Source organism: Saccopteryx bilineata, chromosome 2 (genome assembly GCF_036850765.1).
Source record: "Saccopteryx bilineata isolate mSacBil1 chromosome 2, mSacBil1_pri_phased_curated, whole genome shotgun sequence".
NCBI lineage: Eukaryota > Metazoa > Chordata > Mammalia > Chiroptera > Emballonuridae > Saccopteryx > Saccopteryx bilineata.
The window spans coordinates 169,829,768-169,842,992 of record NC_089491.1 but is presented as its reverse complement, the minus strand read 5'-3'; the positions used below and the strand labels follow the sequence as shown (position 1 = coordinate 169,842,992).

General features: G+C 48.8%; 1 protein-coding gene across 5 annotated transcripts in view; it reads right to left on the bottom strand.

Moving 5' to 3' along the window:
• The window catches only part of PAN2 (poly(A) specific ribonuclease subunit PAN2), a 30,188-nt gene that overhangs the window by 16,693 nt on the left and 270 nt on the right, over window positions 1-13,225 (bottom strand). For 4 of the 5 annotated variants that reach the window (XM_066258408.1, XM_066258411.1, XM_066258410.1 and 1 more), the window contains exons 2-10: window positions 12,353-12,738; window positions 7,674-7,843; window positions 7,435-7,555; window positions 7,189-7,266; window positions 3,734-4,001; window positions 2,628-2,970; window positions 2,334-2,430; window positions 401-520; window positions 85-204 (exon numbers count right to left, since the gene is read on the bottom strand). In XM_066258408.1, the coding sequence (XP_066114505.1) occupies window positions 85-204; window positions 401-520; window positions 2,334-2,430; window positions 2,628-2,970; window positions 3,734-4,001; window positions 7,189-7,266; window positions 7,435-7,555; window positions 7,674-7,843; window positions 12,353-12,634 (1,599 nt within the window). In that variant the 5' untranslated portion in view covers window positions 12,635-12,738. Of the gene's footprint in view, window positions 1-84; window positions 205-400; window positions 521-2,333; window positions 2,431-2,627; window positions 2,971-3,733; window positions 4,002-7,188; window positions 7,267-7,434; window positions 7,556-7,673; window positions 7,844-12,352; window positions 12,739-13,225 lie in introns of those variants that run through there. The other variant, XM_066258413.1, reaches the window with a different exon arrangement.

Sequence of the window (13,225 nt, the reverse complement as noted above, 5' to 3'; positions counted from 1 at the left end):
GGCTTGGTTGGGGAGACACTGAAAAAGAGTAGGAATTGTGGGGCCACGGAGAAGAAAGGCAGCAGGTACATTCAAGTCCCTTACCTGGATCATGCAGTTACAGTAGGCATTAGGGATGTGGGGCTCTAATCCAGCAAACAAGGTCTTATTGTAGTGTTTGAAGTCAAAGTCCTCCAGCCCTAGCTTGGAGTATTTGATGGTTACCTGAGGCAAAAACAGTCCAAGCAAGATGAAGACATCCTCAAAGTGTCCCCTTGCCATAACCTTTCCCAAAACCTCCCTCCTGAGTCCAGCAAGGTAGGTGAAAGCTTCCCGACCAAATCCTTCAGTCTTTTCTTGTGACCCCCTTCCCTGGAACCTTTCCCTGTATCCCAGGGGTCCTCCCTGGTAGCCCCAGCACCTTGCGGTATTTCTTAGAGACCATGTGCAGATGTGGCTCCTCTTCCCGTCCTACTGGTGACTCAGTGACCTGGCTGAAGCTGTCAAATTTACTGTCTGACTCCTTGAATCGATAAGGAATCTAGAATTTTTAAAAAGAGGCAACCTTGTTGGATGTTTTAATGATCTTTGTTCTCCCAATACTGAAACAGTCACTCAGCCCTCAACCTAATTTCATAGGGTTTTCACCATTTACTGCTTTTATTTTCATTCCCACTGCCATCAACCTGTATCACAGCTGGACAACTGTGATGGCTTCCACACTGGGCTCCCCACGTTCACTCTGTCCAGCATACTACTCTCCTACTACTAACCCTCCCAGAAGCCCCCTTTCAGTGCACCACTTCTTCCAACTATACACTGGATTTCAAGGCCTGACAAACAGGCCCTTTCCAACCTCAATCTCACTATTTCCAGGTTAACAGCTACTCCAGCCAGATTGGTTGGTATAGTCATAGTCGCCATTAGGTACCCACTTTGCAGTTATGCCTGTTGAGACCTGTATTAATAGTGAAGTCTCATCTTTAATATGCTTTGTTGTCACTATCTACTTATCTCTCACCTCTCCAGTTCGAGATCTGCCTCTTTCAGTATGCCTGCCCTGACTATTCCAGTCCAGAGTAAAATTTTCCCTCCAAACAGCTGTGGCAATGAATGCTTATAACATTCCTCTAGCACTTAAAAACAGAACATAAATAATTTCTGTTACGAATATGTCTTATTTTCACGAAGCAATACTAAACTTTTTAAGCATGAGAGAGACAGACAGGCAGGAAGGGAGAGAGAAGCATCAACTTATAGTTGTAGCACTTTAGTTGTTCATTGATTGCTTTCTCATATGTGCCTTGATGGGGGGGCAGCCGAGCCAGTGACCCCTGGCTCAAGCCAGATGAGCCCGCGCTCAAACTGGCGACCTTAGCGTCCCAGGTTGACGCTGTATCCACTGCACCACCCCTGGTCAGGCTACTAACTTTTTTTTTTGTATTTTTCTGAAGCTAGAAACAGGGAGAGACAGTCAGACAGACTCCCGCATGCGCCCGACTGGGATCCACCCGGCACGCCCACCAGGGGGCGATGCTCTGCCCCTCCGGGGCGTCGCTCTGTTGCGACCAGAGCCACTCCAGCGCCTGGGGCAGAGGCCAAGGAGCCATCCCCAGCACCCGGGCCATCTTTGCTCCAATGGAGCCTCGCTGCGGGAGGGGAGGGGAGAGAGAGAGAGAGAGAGGAAGGAGAGGGGGAGGGGTGGAGAGGCAAACGGGCGCCTCTCCTGTGTGCCCTGGCTGGGAATCGAACCCAGGACTTCTGCACGCCAGGCTGACGCTCTACCACTGAGCCAAACGGCCAGGGCCCAGGCTACTAACTTTTTAAGAGCAAGGAATCTACCTTCTATGTCTCTGAATCCTCTCTAACACTGAGCATAGTGCCTTCATTTTTTTTTTTTTTTTTTAGAGACAGAGTCGGAGAGAGGAATAGATAGGGACAGACGGATAGGAATGGAGAGATGAGAAGCATCAATCATTAGTTTTTCATTGCAACACCTTAGTTATTCATTGATTGCTTTCTCATATGTGCCTTGACCACGGGCCTTCAGCAGATGGAGTAACCCCTTGCTCAAGCCAGCGACCTTGGGTTCAAGCTGGTGAACTTTGCTCAAACCAGATGAGCCCGCGCTCAAGCTGGCGACCTCGGGGTCTTGAACCTGGGTCCTCCGCATCCCAGTCTGATGCTCTATCCACTGCGCCAATGCCTGGTCAGGCATACCTTCAATTTAGTAGGCTTCAAAAACCTTTTCTGACTAAAAACAAAAACTACTGAGGACTAGTAAAGGAAAAAGGAGAAATGCCAGTGGGCTGGGGGTGGGGAGGTAGGGCTGGCCCTCTCCCCTCTGAACGTACCTGATTACGCAGCCTGGTTCGGGGGTTGGGTGCATAGCCAATGAAGCCCACCTTCTTCATGGTGCGCAGAATCTCTGCATCCACAGGGGGTGCTCGCCTATAATACAGTATACTTCTAAGGCTTGAAGGTTGTGGTATCTGCCCATGTAATCCCCAACCTCCAAGAAGCCAGGTAAAAAGAAAATACTGAAGATAAACAAAAACCAGAAAAGAAGTAGAATAACAGAGCTTGCATAAAATCCCCGTATCTCAGCCCTTTACCCACTCTCCTTTTGGCCAGATGTGAGGTACAACCTGGGAGCTGGAGCAGAATTGGCAGCAGGCCAATCAGAGAGAAGGGTGTCATTGGTGAGTGGGACAGGGATGAGGGAAAGAGGCAGCAGGTCCTGGCTCCAGTCCAGAGGCGGCAGTGAGTCCACAAGGCAGGGCAAAGCAAACTCTGTTTCCCGAGAGTAGGGGTTGAAGGAAGGTTCAGGGGAGTCAGTCCAGAGGTGCACACAGCCCTCAGAATCTCCAAAGGCCAGGGCTTGCTTGCTAGCTGACACATCAAATGTCATCAACAGAGGCCCCACAGGATTCACATGAAAGATGTCTGCTGGGTTGGCCAAGCCTGTGGGTTCACAAAACTGGCATTGCCCTAAAAGGGAGGAAAAAGCCTATTGAGCAAGCCCTAGTAGTAGGCGAAGTGAGCCTTCCTTTTATGCCCTTCCTACTCTCTGCCCCTGCTATCAGGGAAAGATAGGCCCCTTGGCCCTAGCCAGTTTGCTTAGTGGTAGAGTGTTGGCCTGGCATGTGGATGTCCTGAGTTCGAATCTCAGGGCACACAGGAGAAGTGACCATCTCCACCCCTCCCCCTCCCCTGTTCTTTCTCTTCCCCTCCCACAGCCATGGCTCAACTGGTTTGAGTTGGCCCAGGTGCTGGCTTCATGGAGCCTCTGGCCTCAGGCATTAAAAATAGCTCAGCTGCCCAGCAACGGCCCAATATAGGAATATCATCACCCCCTAGGGGCTTGCCAGGTGGTCTCCAGTCAAGCGCATGGGGGAATCTGTCTTTTTTGTATCCCTTCTTTTCACTTAAAATAAAAAAAGAAATCTATGCGTAGAGCTAGAAAGAATACTGTCTGATGTCTTCCCATAAACCACAGGGATGTTTGCTACACAGCAAAGAGCAGTTTTAAAGTTGTTTTGCCTGCAGCACCTTTTATCTTTTTCTGTGTTCTTCATATCCAGGGAGACAACAAAAGCTTTAATCTTTTACCAAACCTGAGAACTGAGAGACTCCACTGAAAGATCACCTTTTTTTTCCCCAACAAAGAGGCTCCTGGGAGTACACTTCCTTGGGTGCCTAGTTCCCCTTTGCTCATCAAGCTCTCTTACACCACCTTACGTGCCCTGCATACCCGACTGGGAGATGATAGCAAGACGAGAAGTGTACGTAGGGATGAAGCGCAAGAAGGCAGGGTCCACGTGTACTTGAAGTGGTGTGATGGCACGCATCATGCGGAGATCATACACCTTGAGGAAACGGTCACAGGCGAGACCGGTGAGGCGGCTGGAGAAGCCACAAGTGGCCAACAGGTTGCCATGCACGTCAAAATCTGACAGACTCCCCGAGAAAGCATCGAATTCATGCTCCACCTTAAACGTACGAAGATCTCGCAGAGAAATCTGAAGAAGAGATAATTTGGTTATCTGCCAAAGTTGTTACCAGGAAGAGTAATTTCCACCTCCTCACCTTGTGAGGCCACAACAAAAAGAACTAAGGTTTGCCCTGGTCAAGTAGCTCAGTTGGTTAGAGCATCATCATGATATACCAAGGCTGTGAGTTCAATCTCTTTGGTCAGAGCACATACAAGAATCAACCAATGAGCCCTATCCAAGTAGCTCAGTTAGTTAGAGCGTCCCCCTGATACACCAAGGTTGCGGGTGAGATTCCCCAGTGAGGGCACCTACAAGAATCAACCAGTGAATGCATAAATGAGCAGGAAGGCAAATTGATGTTTCTCTCTCTCTAAATAAAAAGAATTTTTTAAATAACCAATGAATACATAAATAAGTGGAAAAACAAATTGATGTTTTTCTCTATTTATCCCCTAAACTCAATTAAATAAACAAACCCTGGCCAGTTAGCTCAGTGGCAGAGTATCAGCCCAGAATGTGAATGTCCCAGGATCGATTCCTGATCAGGGCACACAGAAGTGCCCATCTGCTTCTCTACCCCACCCCTCTTGCTTCTCTCTCTTTCTCTCTCTCTCTACCTCTCCTGCAGCCATGGCTCGATTGCAGGGAGTTGGCCCCCTGGCCTCCACCTCAGGTGCTAGGAAAAACTTGGTTGGAGCAATGAAGCAATGGCCCCAGAAGGGCAGAGCATCACTCCCTAAAGGGCTTGTAGGGGGAATCCCAGTTGGGGCCTCCCCTCCTCTCACTAAATTAAAAAAAAAAAAGGCTGACTTGTGGTGGCACAGTAGATAAGAGCATTGACCTGGAACACTGAGGTTGCCAGTTCAAAACCCGGCTTCTGATCAGGTGGTGGCACAGTGGATAGAGCATCGGACTGGGATGCTGAGGACCCAGGTTCGAGACCCCGAGATCACTAGCTTGAGCGCGAGCTCATCTGGTTTGAGCAAAAAAAAGCTCACCAGCTTGGACCCAAGATCTCTGATTAAGCAAGGGGTTTCTCGGTCTGCTGAAGGCCCATGGTCAAGGCACATATGAGGAAGCAATCAATGAACAACTAAGATGTCGCAATGCACAACGAAAAACTAATGATTGATGCTTCCCATCTCTCCGTTCCTGTCTGTCTGTCCCTGTCTATCCCTCACTCTGACTCTCTCTCTGTCTCTGTAAAAAAATAAAATAAAATAATTATAAAAAACAAACAAACAAAACCTGGGCTTGCCTGGTCAAGGCACATACTTGAAGCAACAAGTTGCTTCTTGCTCCACCCCCACCCCTCTCTCTCTTCTCTTCCTGAAGTTGGAAACAGTCAGACAGACTCCCGCATGCGCCCGACCGGGATCCACCTGGCATGCCCACCAGGGGGTGATGCTCTGCCCACCTGGGGCGTCACTCTGTTGCAACCAGAGCCATTCTAGCGCCTGAGGCAGAGGCCATAGAGCCATCCTCAGCGCCCGGGCCAACTTTGCTCCCATAGAGCCTTGGCTGTGGGAGGGGAAAAGACTGAGAGGAAGGAGAGGGGGAGGGGTAGAGAAGCAGATGGGCACTTCTCCTGTGTGCCCTGGCGGGAATCGAACCCAGGACTCCTGCACGCCAGGCCGATGCTCTACCACTGAGCCAACCGGCCAGGGTCTTATATATTTCTTTTATTGAGAGGTGGGAAAGCAGAGAGATAGATTCCCACATGCACTGGGATCAGTATCCATCCGGCAAGCCCCCAGCCTGGCAATGCTCTGCTCATCTGGGGCCGATGCGTTGCTCAGCAACTGAGCTATTTCAGTGTCTGAGGCAAGGCCATGGAGCCATCCTTAGTGCCTGGGGCCAACTTTGCTTGAACCATTCGTGCCCTGGCTGCAGGAGCAGAAGAGAGAGAGAGAGAGAGAGTGAGAGTGAGAGAGAGAGAGAGAAGGAGAAAGGAGAGGACTGGAGAAACAGATGGTCGCTTCTCCTGTGTGCCCTGACAGGGAATTGAACCCAGGAGTTCCACACACCAGGCCAAAGCTCTACCACGGAGCCAACTGGCCAGGGCTAATAAATTTTTTTTTTTTCTTACAAAGACAGAGAGTCAGAGAGAGGGACAGATAGGGACAGACAGACAGGAAGGGAGAGAGATGAGAAGCATCAATTCTTTTTTTTTTTTTTTTTTTTGTATTTTTCTGAAGCTGGAAACGGGGAGAGACAGTCAGACAGACTCCCGCATACGCCCGACCGGGGTCCACCCGGCACGCCCACCAGGGGCGAGGCTCTGCCCACCAGGGGGCGATGCTCTGCCCCTCCGGGGCGTCGCTCTGCCGCGACCAGAGCCACTCTAGCGCCTGGGGCAGAGGCCAAGGAGCCATCCCCAGCGCCCGGGCCATCTTTGCTCCAATGGAGCCTTGGCTGCGGGAGGGGAAGAGAGAGACAGAGAGGAAGGAGGGGGTGGAGGTGGAGAAGCAAATGGGCGCTTCTCCTATGTGCCCTGGCCGGGAATCGAACCCTGGTCCCCCGCACGCCAGGCCGACGCTCTACCGCTGAGCCAACCGGCCAGGGCGAGAAGCATCAATTCTTTGTTGCAGCTCCTTAGTTGTTCATTGATTGCTTTCCCATATGCGCCTTGACTGTGAGGCTACAGCAGAGAGCGTTGATGCCTTGTTCAAGCCAGTGACCTTGGGCTTCAAGCCAGCGATCTTTGGGCTCAAGCCAGCAACTGTGGGGTTATCTCTATTATCCCACGCTCAAGCCAGTGAGATCCCATGCTCAAGCTGGTGAGCCCATGCTCAAGCCGGATGAGCCCACACTCAAGCTGGGGACCTCGGGGTTTCAAACCTGGGTCCTCCGCGTCCCAGTCTGATGCTCTATCCACTGTGCCACCACTTGTCAGGCATAAAATCTTAAAATAAAAAAAGAACTAAGTCTCTAGATACGGGTAATTAAAGCAACAGAAAAGGCAAAAAGAAAAGCCAAGAGCTAGAAGGCACTTCCAAAGAGAACTCCTTTACCCTTTTGCCCCAAGGTACCTCGCTACAACAGAAAACATCAGGCTGAAAAATTAATCTCATAATAACATGGCTGGATAGGAACTCAATTCACTCCTCCCTTCCCTCCAACTATAGGCACAGCATCGAAGGAAAGGCTGAGCCTAGTCACCTATCTGGCGAAGCTGGGCCCAGTGGTGAGAGGGAAAATGGAACTTGGCCACCTTGCCAGATGTGTGGCCACAAAAGAAGAAGCGGTTTGTCTGTCTCATGATGGTGACTCCAGGCGTCTCAACTGCATACTGAAGAAGGAAGGAGAAACAACCAGTTAGAATGATTCTTCTCACAAACAAAAGGAACAGAAAGATCACACACATATCTTAGGCATGTTCCCAGACTATGTATTATCCACTGCCACTGCCACAATAACCTCAGACCCTGCTTGGGTCATTCCTTCCCCAGGCTTATACCTTCTGAGTCTCCTGGACAGTGTTAAGGTCAATCTCCAATATGTGATTCTGCAGCCCACCAACAAGTAACATGCTACTATCAGTCAGCAGGAGACTGTGCATATCCTCACTCTCATCCAGCCTGTGGGAAAGACGAAAGGTTAAGGGGTCAGGGTCTTAAAAGCTTCCAATCCTTTAGCCTTCTCACTCTGTGAAGGACCCTCTCCTCTTTTCCAGTCCAGAGCTGAGAAGCCACTTACAAGTAATCAAATATAATGAGGCCACCACGGGCCATATACTTGAGGTTGTTCTTGGTGAGAAAAAGGATACCATTCTCCAGGCTCTGGATCTGCCGAATGTCATCACTGCCATTGACCTGAAAGGATGAGTAGCGCTCCAAGGTTGGGCCAAAAAATGAAGTGGCATGACCCTATTAGAGAACAAAAAAATGAGACACCCTGAGTGGAGGAGCAGGGCCATCCCAGATACAATTCAGGAATGAGATATTGCTCAGCTTGTTTCCCCTCTTGCTTCCTGGCCTTTCTGGCTAGCAGCGACTAAGGCATAAGGCTAGGCACCAATCTTTGTGATAAACAATCTGAAAACACCACCTTGTTTGTTTAATGCTTACAAAGAACTTTTGTAAACTCTACCTCATTTTATCCTCACAATGACCCTGCTGAATAGGTAATGGCTAAGTTGGTTAAAACAGCAGTCAGAAGGTCAGGAATGAGTGTGATCTTCCACATGCCACCTGGGGTTCTTTCTTTTTACAGAGACACAGAGAGGGACAGATAGGGACAGACAGACAGGAAGGGAAAGAGATGAGAAGCATCAATTCTTCATTGCGGCATCTTAGTTGTTCTTTGATTGCTTTCTCATATGTGCCTTGATGGGGGCTACTGCAGAGTGAGACCCCTTGCTCAAGCCAGCAACCTTGGGCTCAAGCCAGCGATCATAGGGTCACATCTATGATCTCATGCTCAAGCCAGCGACCCTGTGCTCAAGCTGGTGAGCCCACACTCAAACTGGCAACCTTGGGGTTTCGAACCTGGGTCTCAATCCAATGCTCTATCCACTGTGCCACTGCCTGGTCAGGCTGGGATTCTTATGTTCCAGTCAAATCTTAATCTCTACCAGCCATAAGGGAAATGTATACTGTGGGTCACAGGCTGGAAAAGAGAGAATATGAAACTCATTCCACCCTTGCCTCTTATGTCATTTGCTCCTGGCTTCTCTTCTGTGTCTTAGCTCATGCCCTTCTCTTCATGTGCTCCCCTCTAACCACTCTTGAAATATGGCTATTCCCAACCCACTATCTTCTTACTCTACTTGTCTTCCTAGGTAATCTTATTCACCTCAAGGTTTCAACTATCCATTTTTTAGCTGATGAATCCTAATTTCCTTCCTTAGCTCAGACCACTGCTTCAAGCTTCAGACATACATCCAAACACCTACTAAACATCTCTCCTTAGAAATTCCATGAGAACCTCAAACTCATTACAGCCTAAAATAAATTCACCACTTTTACCCCATTTCAACTCTTCTCAATTGTATTCTCTATGGCAGTGGTCCCCTTTTGGGCCATGGACCGGTTTAATATCAGAAAATATTTTCACGGACCGGCCTTTAGGGTGGGACGGATAAATGCACAAAATAAAATTATGCAACCGGTGTAAAAACTGTGGTATTTTTATTTTTTCTGAAGTTGGAAATGGGGAGGCAGTCAGACAGACTCCCGCATGTGCCCGACCGGGATCCACCCGGCATGCCCACTAGTGGGTGATGCTCTGCCCATCTGGGGCGTTGCTCTATTGCAACCAGGGCCATTCTAGCGCCTGAGGCAGAGGCCATGGAGCCATCCTCAGTGCCCGGGCCAACTTTGCTCCAATGGAGCCTTGGCTGCGGGAGAGGAAGAGAGACAGAGAGGAAGGAGAAGGGGAGGGGTGGAGAAGCAGCTGGGCGCTTCTCCTGTGTGTCCTGGCCGGGAATCGAACCGGGGACTCCTGCACGCCAGGCCGACGCTCTACCACTGAGCCAACTGGCCAGAGCCAAAACTGTGGTATTTTTAAATATAATTGTCGAACTTACGATATTTATTAGGCTAAGTTAAAGGAGGAACGAGCATGTCCTCATTATTCAGGCTGTATTTAAATTTGTTATTCTGACAATGTTTCATGTTATTTATTCTTTCTCTGTGGACCGGTACCAAATGGCCCACGGACTGATACCGGTTCGTGCCCAGGGGTTGAGGACCACTGCTCTATGGTACCATGATCTACCCAGTGGACCAAGTCACGGGCAGTCAAGTCTTGTTTATTTTACTTCGTAAACAATTCTCCATTCTGGCCCTGGCCGGTTGGCTCAGAGGTAGAGCGTCGGCCTGGCGTGCGGGGGATCCGGGTTCGATTCCCGGCCAGGGCACATAGGAGAAGCGCCCATTTGCTTCTCCACCCCCACCCCCTCCTTCCTCTCTGTCTCTCTCTTCCCCTCCCGCAGCCAAGGCTCCATTGGAGCAAAGATGGCCCGGGCGCTGGGGATGGCTCCTTGGCCTCTGCCCCAGGCGCTAGAGTGGCTCTGGTCACCGCAGAGCGACGCCCTGGAGGGGCAGAGCATCGCCCCCTGGTGGGCAGAGCGTCGCCCCTGGTGGGCGTGCTGGTTGGATCCCGGTTGGGCGCATGCAGGAGTCTGTCTGACTGTCTCTCCCCGTTTCCAGCTTCAGGAAAAAAAAAAAATTCTCCATTCTGTTCTCATGTATGCATCTCTACAATGCTTCATCCAGGCCTTCGTGGGTTTTTTTTCAAATTTTTTATTTTTATTTTTAATTAATTAATTTATTTATTCACTTTAGAGAAGAGAGACAGAGAGAGAAATATAGTAAAAGAGAGAGAAGGGGGGAGGAGCAGGAAGCATCAACTCCCATAGGTGCCTTGATCGGGCAAGCCTGGGGTTTTGAACAGGTGACCTCAGCTTTCCAGACCGACGCTTGATCCACTGCGCCACCACAGGTCAGGCATTGTTGTTGTTTTTTTAAATTTTTTTTTAAATTTTATTTATTCATTTTAGAGAGGAGAGAGAAAGGGAGAGAGAGACACAGAGAGGGAGAGAGAGAGGAGAGAGAGACAGAGAGAGAAGGTGGGGAGGAGCTGGAAGCATCAACTCCCGTATGTGCCTTGACCAGGCAAGCCCAGGGTTTTGAACCGGCGACCTCAGCATTTCCAGGTCGACGCTTTATCCACTGCGCCACCACAGGTCAGGCTTTTTTGTTTTGTATACTACTATGACAGCCTGCAGACTGATCTCAGATGGTCCTATCTCGTCCCCCTTAAGTCAAACTCTATACTGCTACCTCAATAATCCACCTAGGTAGCAAACCAGAACTTGTCATTCTGGATAAAAATCTTTGGTGGCCTGAGGTATCAAGTCCAAGCTCCTTTAAGATAGCATATGGGTTTTTCTAGAATGTCTCTCCTCAATATTTGCATGGCTCCCTCCTTCCCTTCTAAATAGCTTAAAATGGACACCCTGGCCTACACCCAGGTCTCTACTTAAATGTGCTTTTATCAGAAAGACCTTCCCTGACCAACTATCTAAAACAGCAACACTTCCCACCCTTCAGTACATTAACAACACTACACTGCATTTCTCTTAAGGATATTAAACAACACCTGATATACTATAATTTTTGCTGCCTTTTAAAATGCTTATTCCAAACCTAGGTTTGTTGCGACCAGAGCCACTCTAGCGCCTGGGGCAGAGGCCAAGGAGCCATCCCCAGCGCCCGGGCCATTTTTGCTCCAATGGAGCCTCGCTGCGGGAGAGGAAGAGAGAGACAGAGAGGAAGGAGAGGGGGAGGGGTGGAGAAGCAGATGGGTGCTTCTCCTGTACCCTGGCCGGGAATCGAACCTGGGACTTCTGCACGCCAGGCCGATGCTCTACCACTGAGCCAACGGCCAGGGCCCAGTCCAGTAAATCTTAATTGTTCGTATTTCCTGTATTCCGCAATCACTATGCCATGTGATATATTGGGAATCTTTGTTTATCCTATTGCTTTTCCCAAGGCAGCATTTTCCTCTTCTTCACCCGACTTCTGCTTATCTCTTAGAACTCAGTTCAGGTGTCACTTTCTTTTGGCAGTCTTCTGACTCTCCTCTATGCTGATCAGCACCAAGTACAAATTTTCACACTGGCATTTAGTAGTTTATAACCTAAATTCATAATTATTAAGTCAAGCAGTTAAGTATCTTCTAAAGTACCATGAATTATATATCTCTTTTTTCCTCAGTGTCCTGAAAACTCCTTGAAGGCAATGATTATGTTTTATTCAGCTTAATTCCCTGGACCTAGCATAGCAGTAGATACTGCCCACAGAAATGCATGTATTACCAAAAATAATTTCATTCTTTCTAATGGAAAAACAATTCATACCCCATGGAAGGTAAATTAGTAAACCAAGCCTAGCATGTAATTTCTTCCAAAATATTAGGGCTTCCTAGCATATCGGCAGTATGGATACACAATTTTTTTAAAATCACATTTATAACTGCTCTCAGAGAGATTAAAATCAGCCAGAGAAGAATAATTCCATGTCAGATATATATAGAAACATGTGTTAACTATTCTACATAATAAAAATGTAAAAGATGAGGGGCATTAGAGATTGGATTTGGATGGCTACAGATTAACTGTCATCAAGATTAATAAAAGTATGGGATAAGTAAATTGTGGTAGAAGTGAGATGCCTTTGGAAAAAGAACACCTATATAACTCATTCCTGGATCCCATGACTCCCTCTTCCTCCACTCCCTTTCTCTGGCTTGTCTTATAGACCCAGCTAACTCTCATCACTTTAATTCTGACTCCCTGCAAAGCAGCTAAAAACCAGATAAAACATATCAAACATCTCCTTTCAGTTCTTACAAAGGGGTACAGTTCTTACCCCGTGGCTTCCCACCCACAGCATCTCCTCGTGCAAGTCAAAGTGGGAGATGGAGACAGGCACACCCACTTCAGCTACCACACTGTGCAATTCAGAGTAGACACCTTCCATTATGTGCACTGACTCCTGGACAGGAAGCGCCTCCAAGGCCACTCCCTCCGGGTCCAGCTCCACATTCTGTAGCAGACTTGGGTTCAGATGGGCATCCAGGACAGGGTCCAGGGCAGAATGCATGGCTGGGGCATACTCTGCCAGTTCAGGGTCCAGACTCTCGAAGTTCATGATGATTGCAGCAGATCAGATCCGTGTCACACCCTGCCTTGCCACGGCCCTTTTAGATGCCTGACCCAAACATATAACAGGATAGCACCAGTGGGCATCCTGGCCTGTAAAGGGAAAGAGGTAGCTAAATCAGGGGTAGGCCCAGGTACTTGTATTGAGTGTTACATATTATCTAGAGAGGAGAAAGATAAGGCAGGCAGGGAATGAAGCTGGAAAGGGGATGGGCAGTAGGACAAAGGTGGGAGAAGTATCTTCCCTTCCTCTTCTCTAGGCCCTCGGTATTCACCCCCCCCCCCACACTATCTAATCTAATCGTTGACTTTCTTTTTACTTCTCTTCAAGCTTGCCCACTTTCCTGGTTCACACCAGGAAAGCGAAAGGGGCAGCAACTGCAGGAGTAGGAATTAGGCAGGGGGATAAGATAGTTCCCCAGAATTAGAGCTGGCGGTGGAGGGTTGGGGGATGAGAACACAATAAAGTTTCCCAGAATCCTCTGTAATGTTACCCAGGATTCTCTAGGAGAAAATAGGAATGATCAGGTACCCACAGTTGGGGCGGGGGCCGTAGGAGAAATGGCTAGTTACCCAGAAT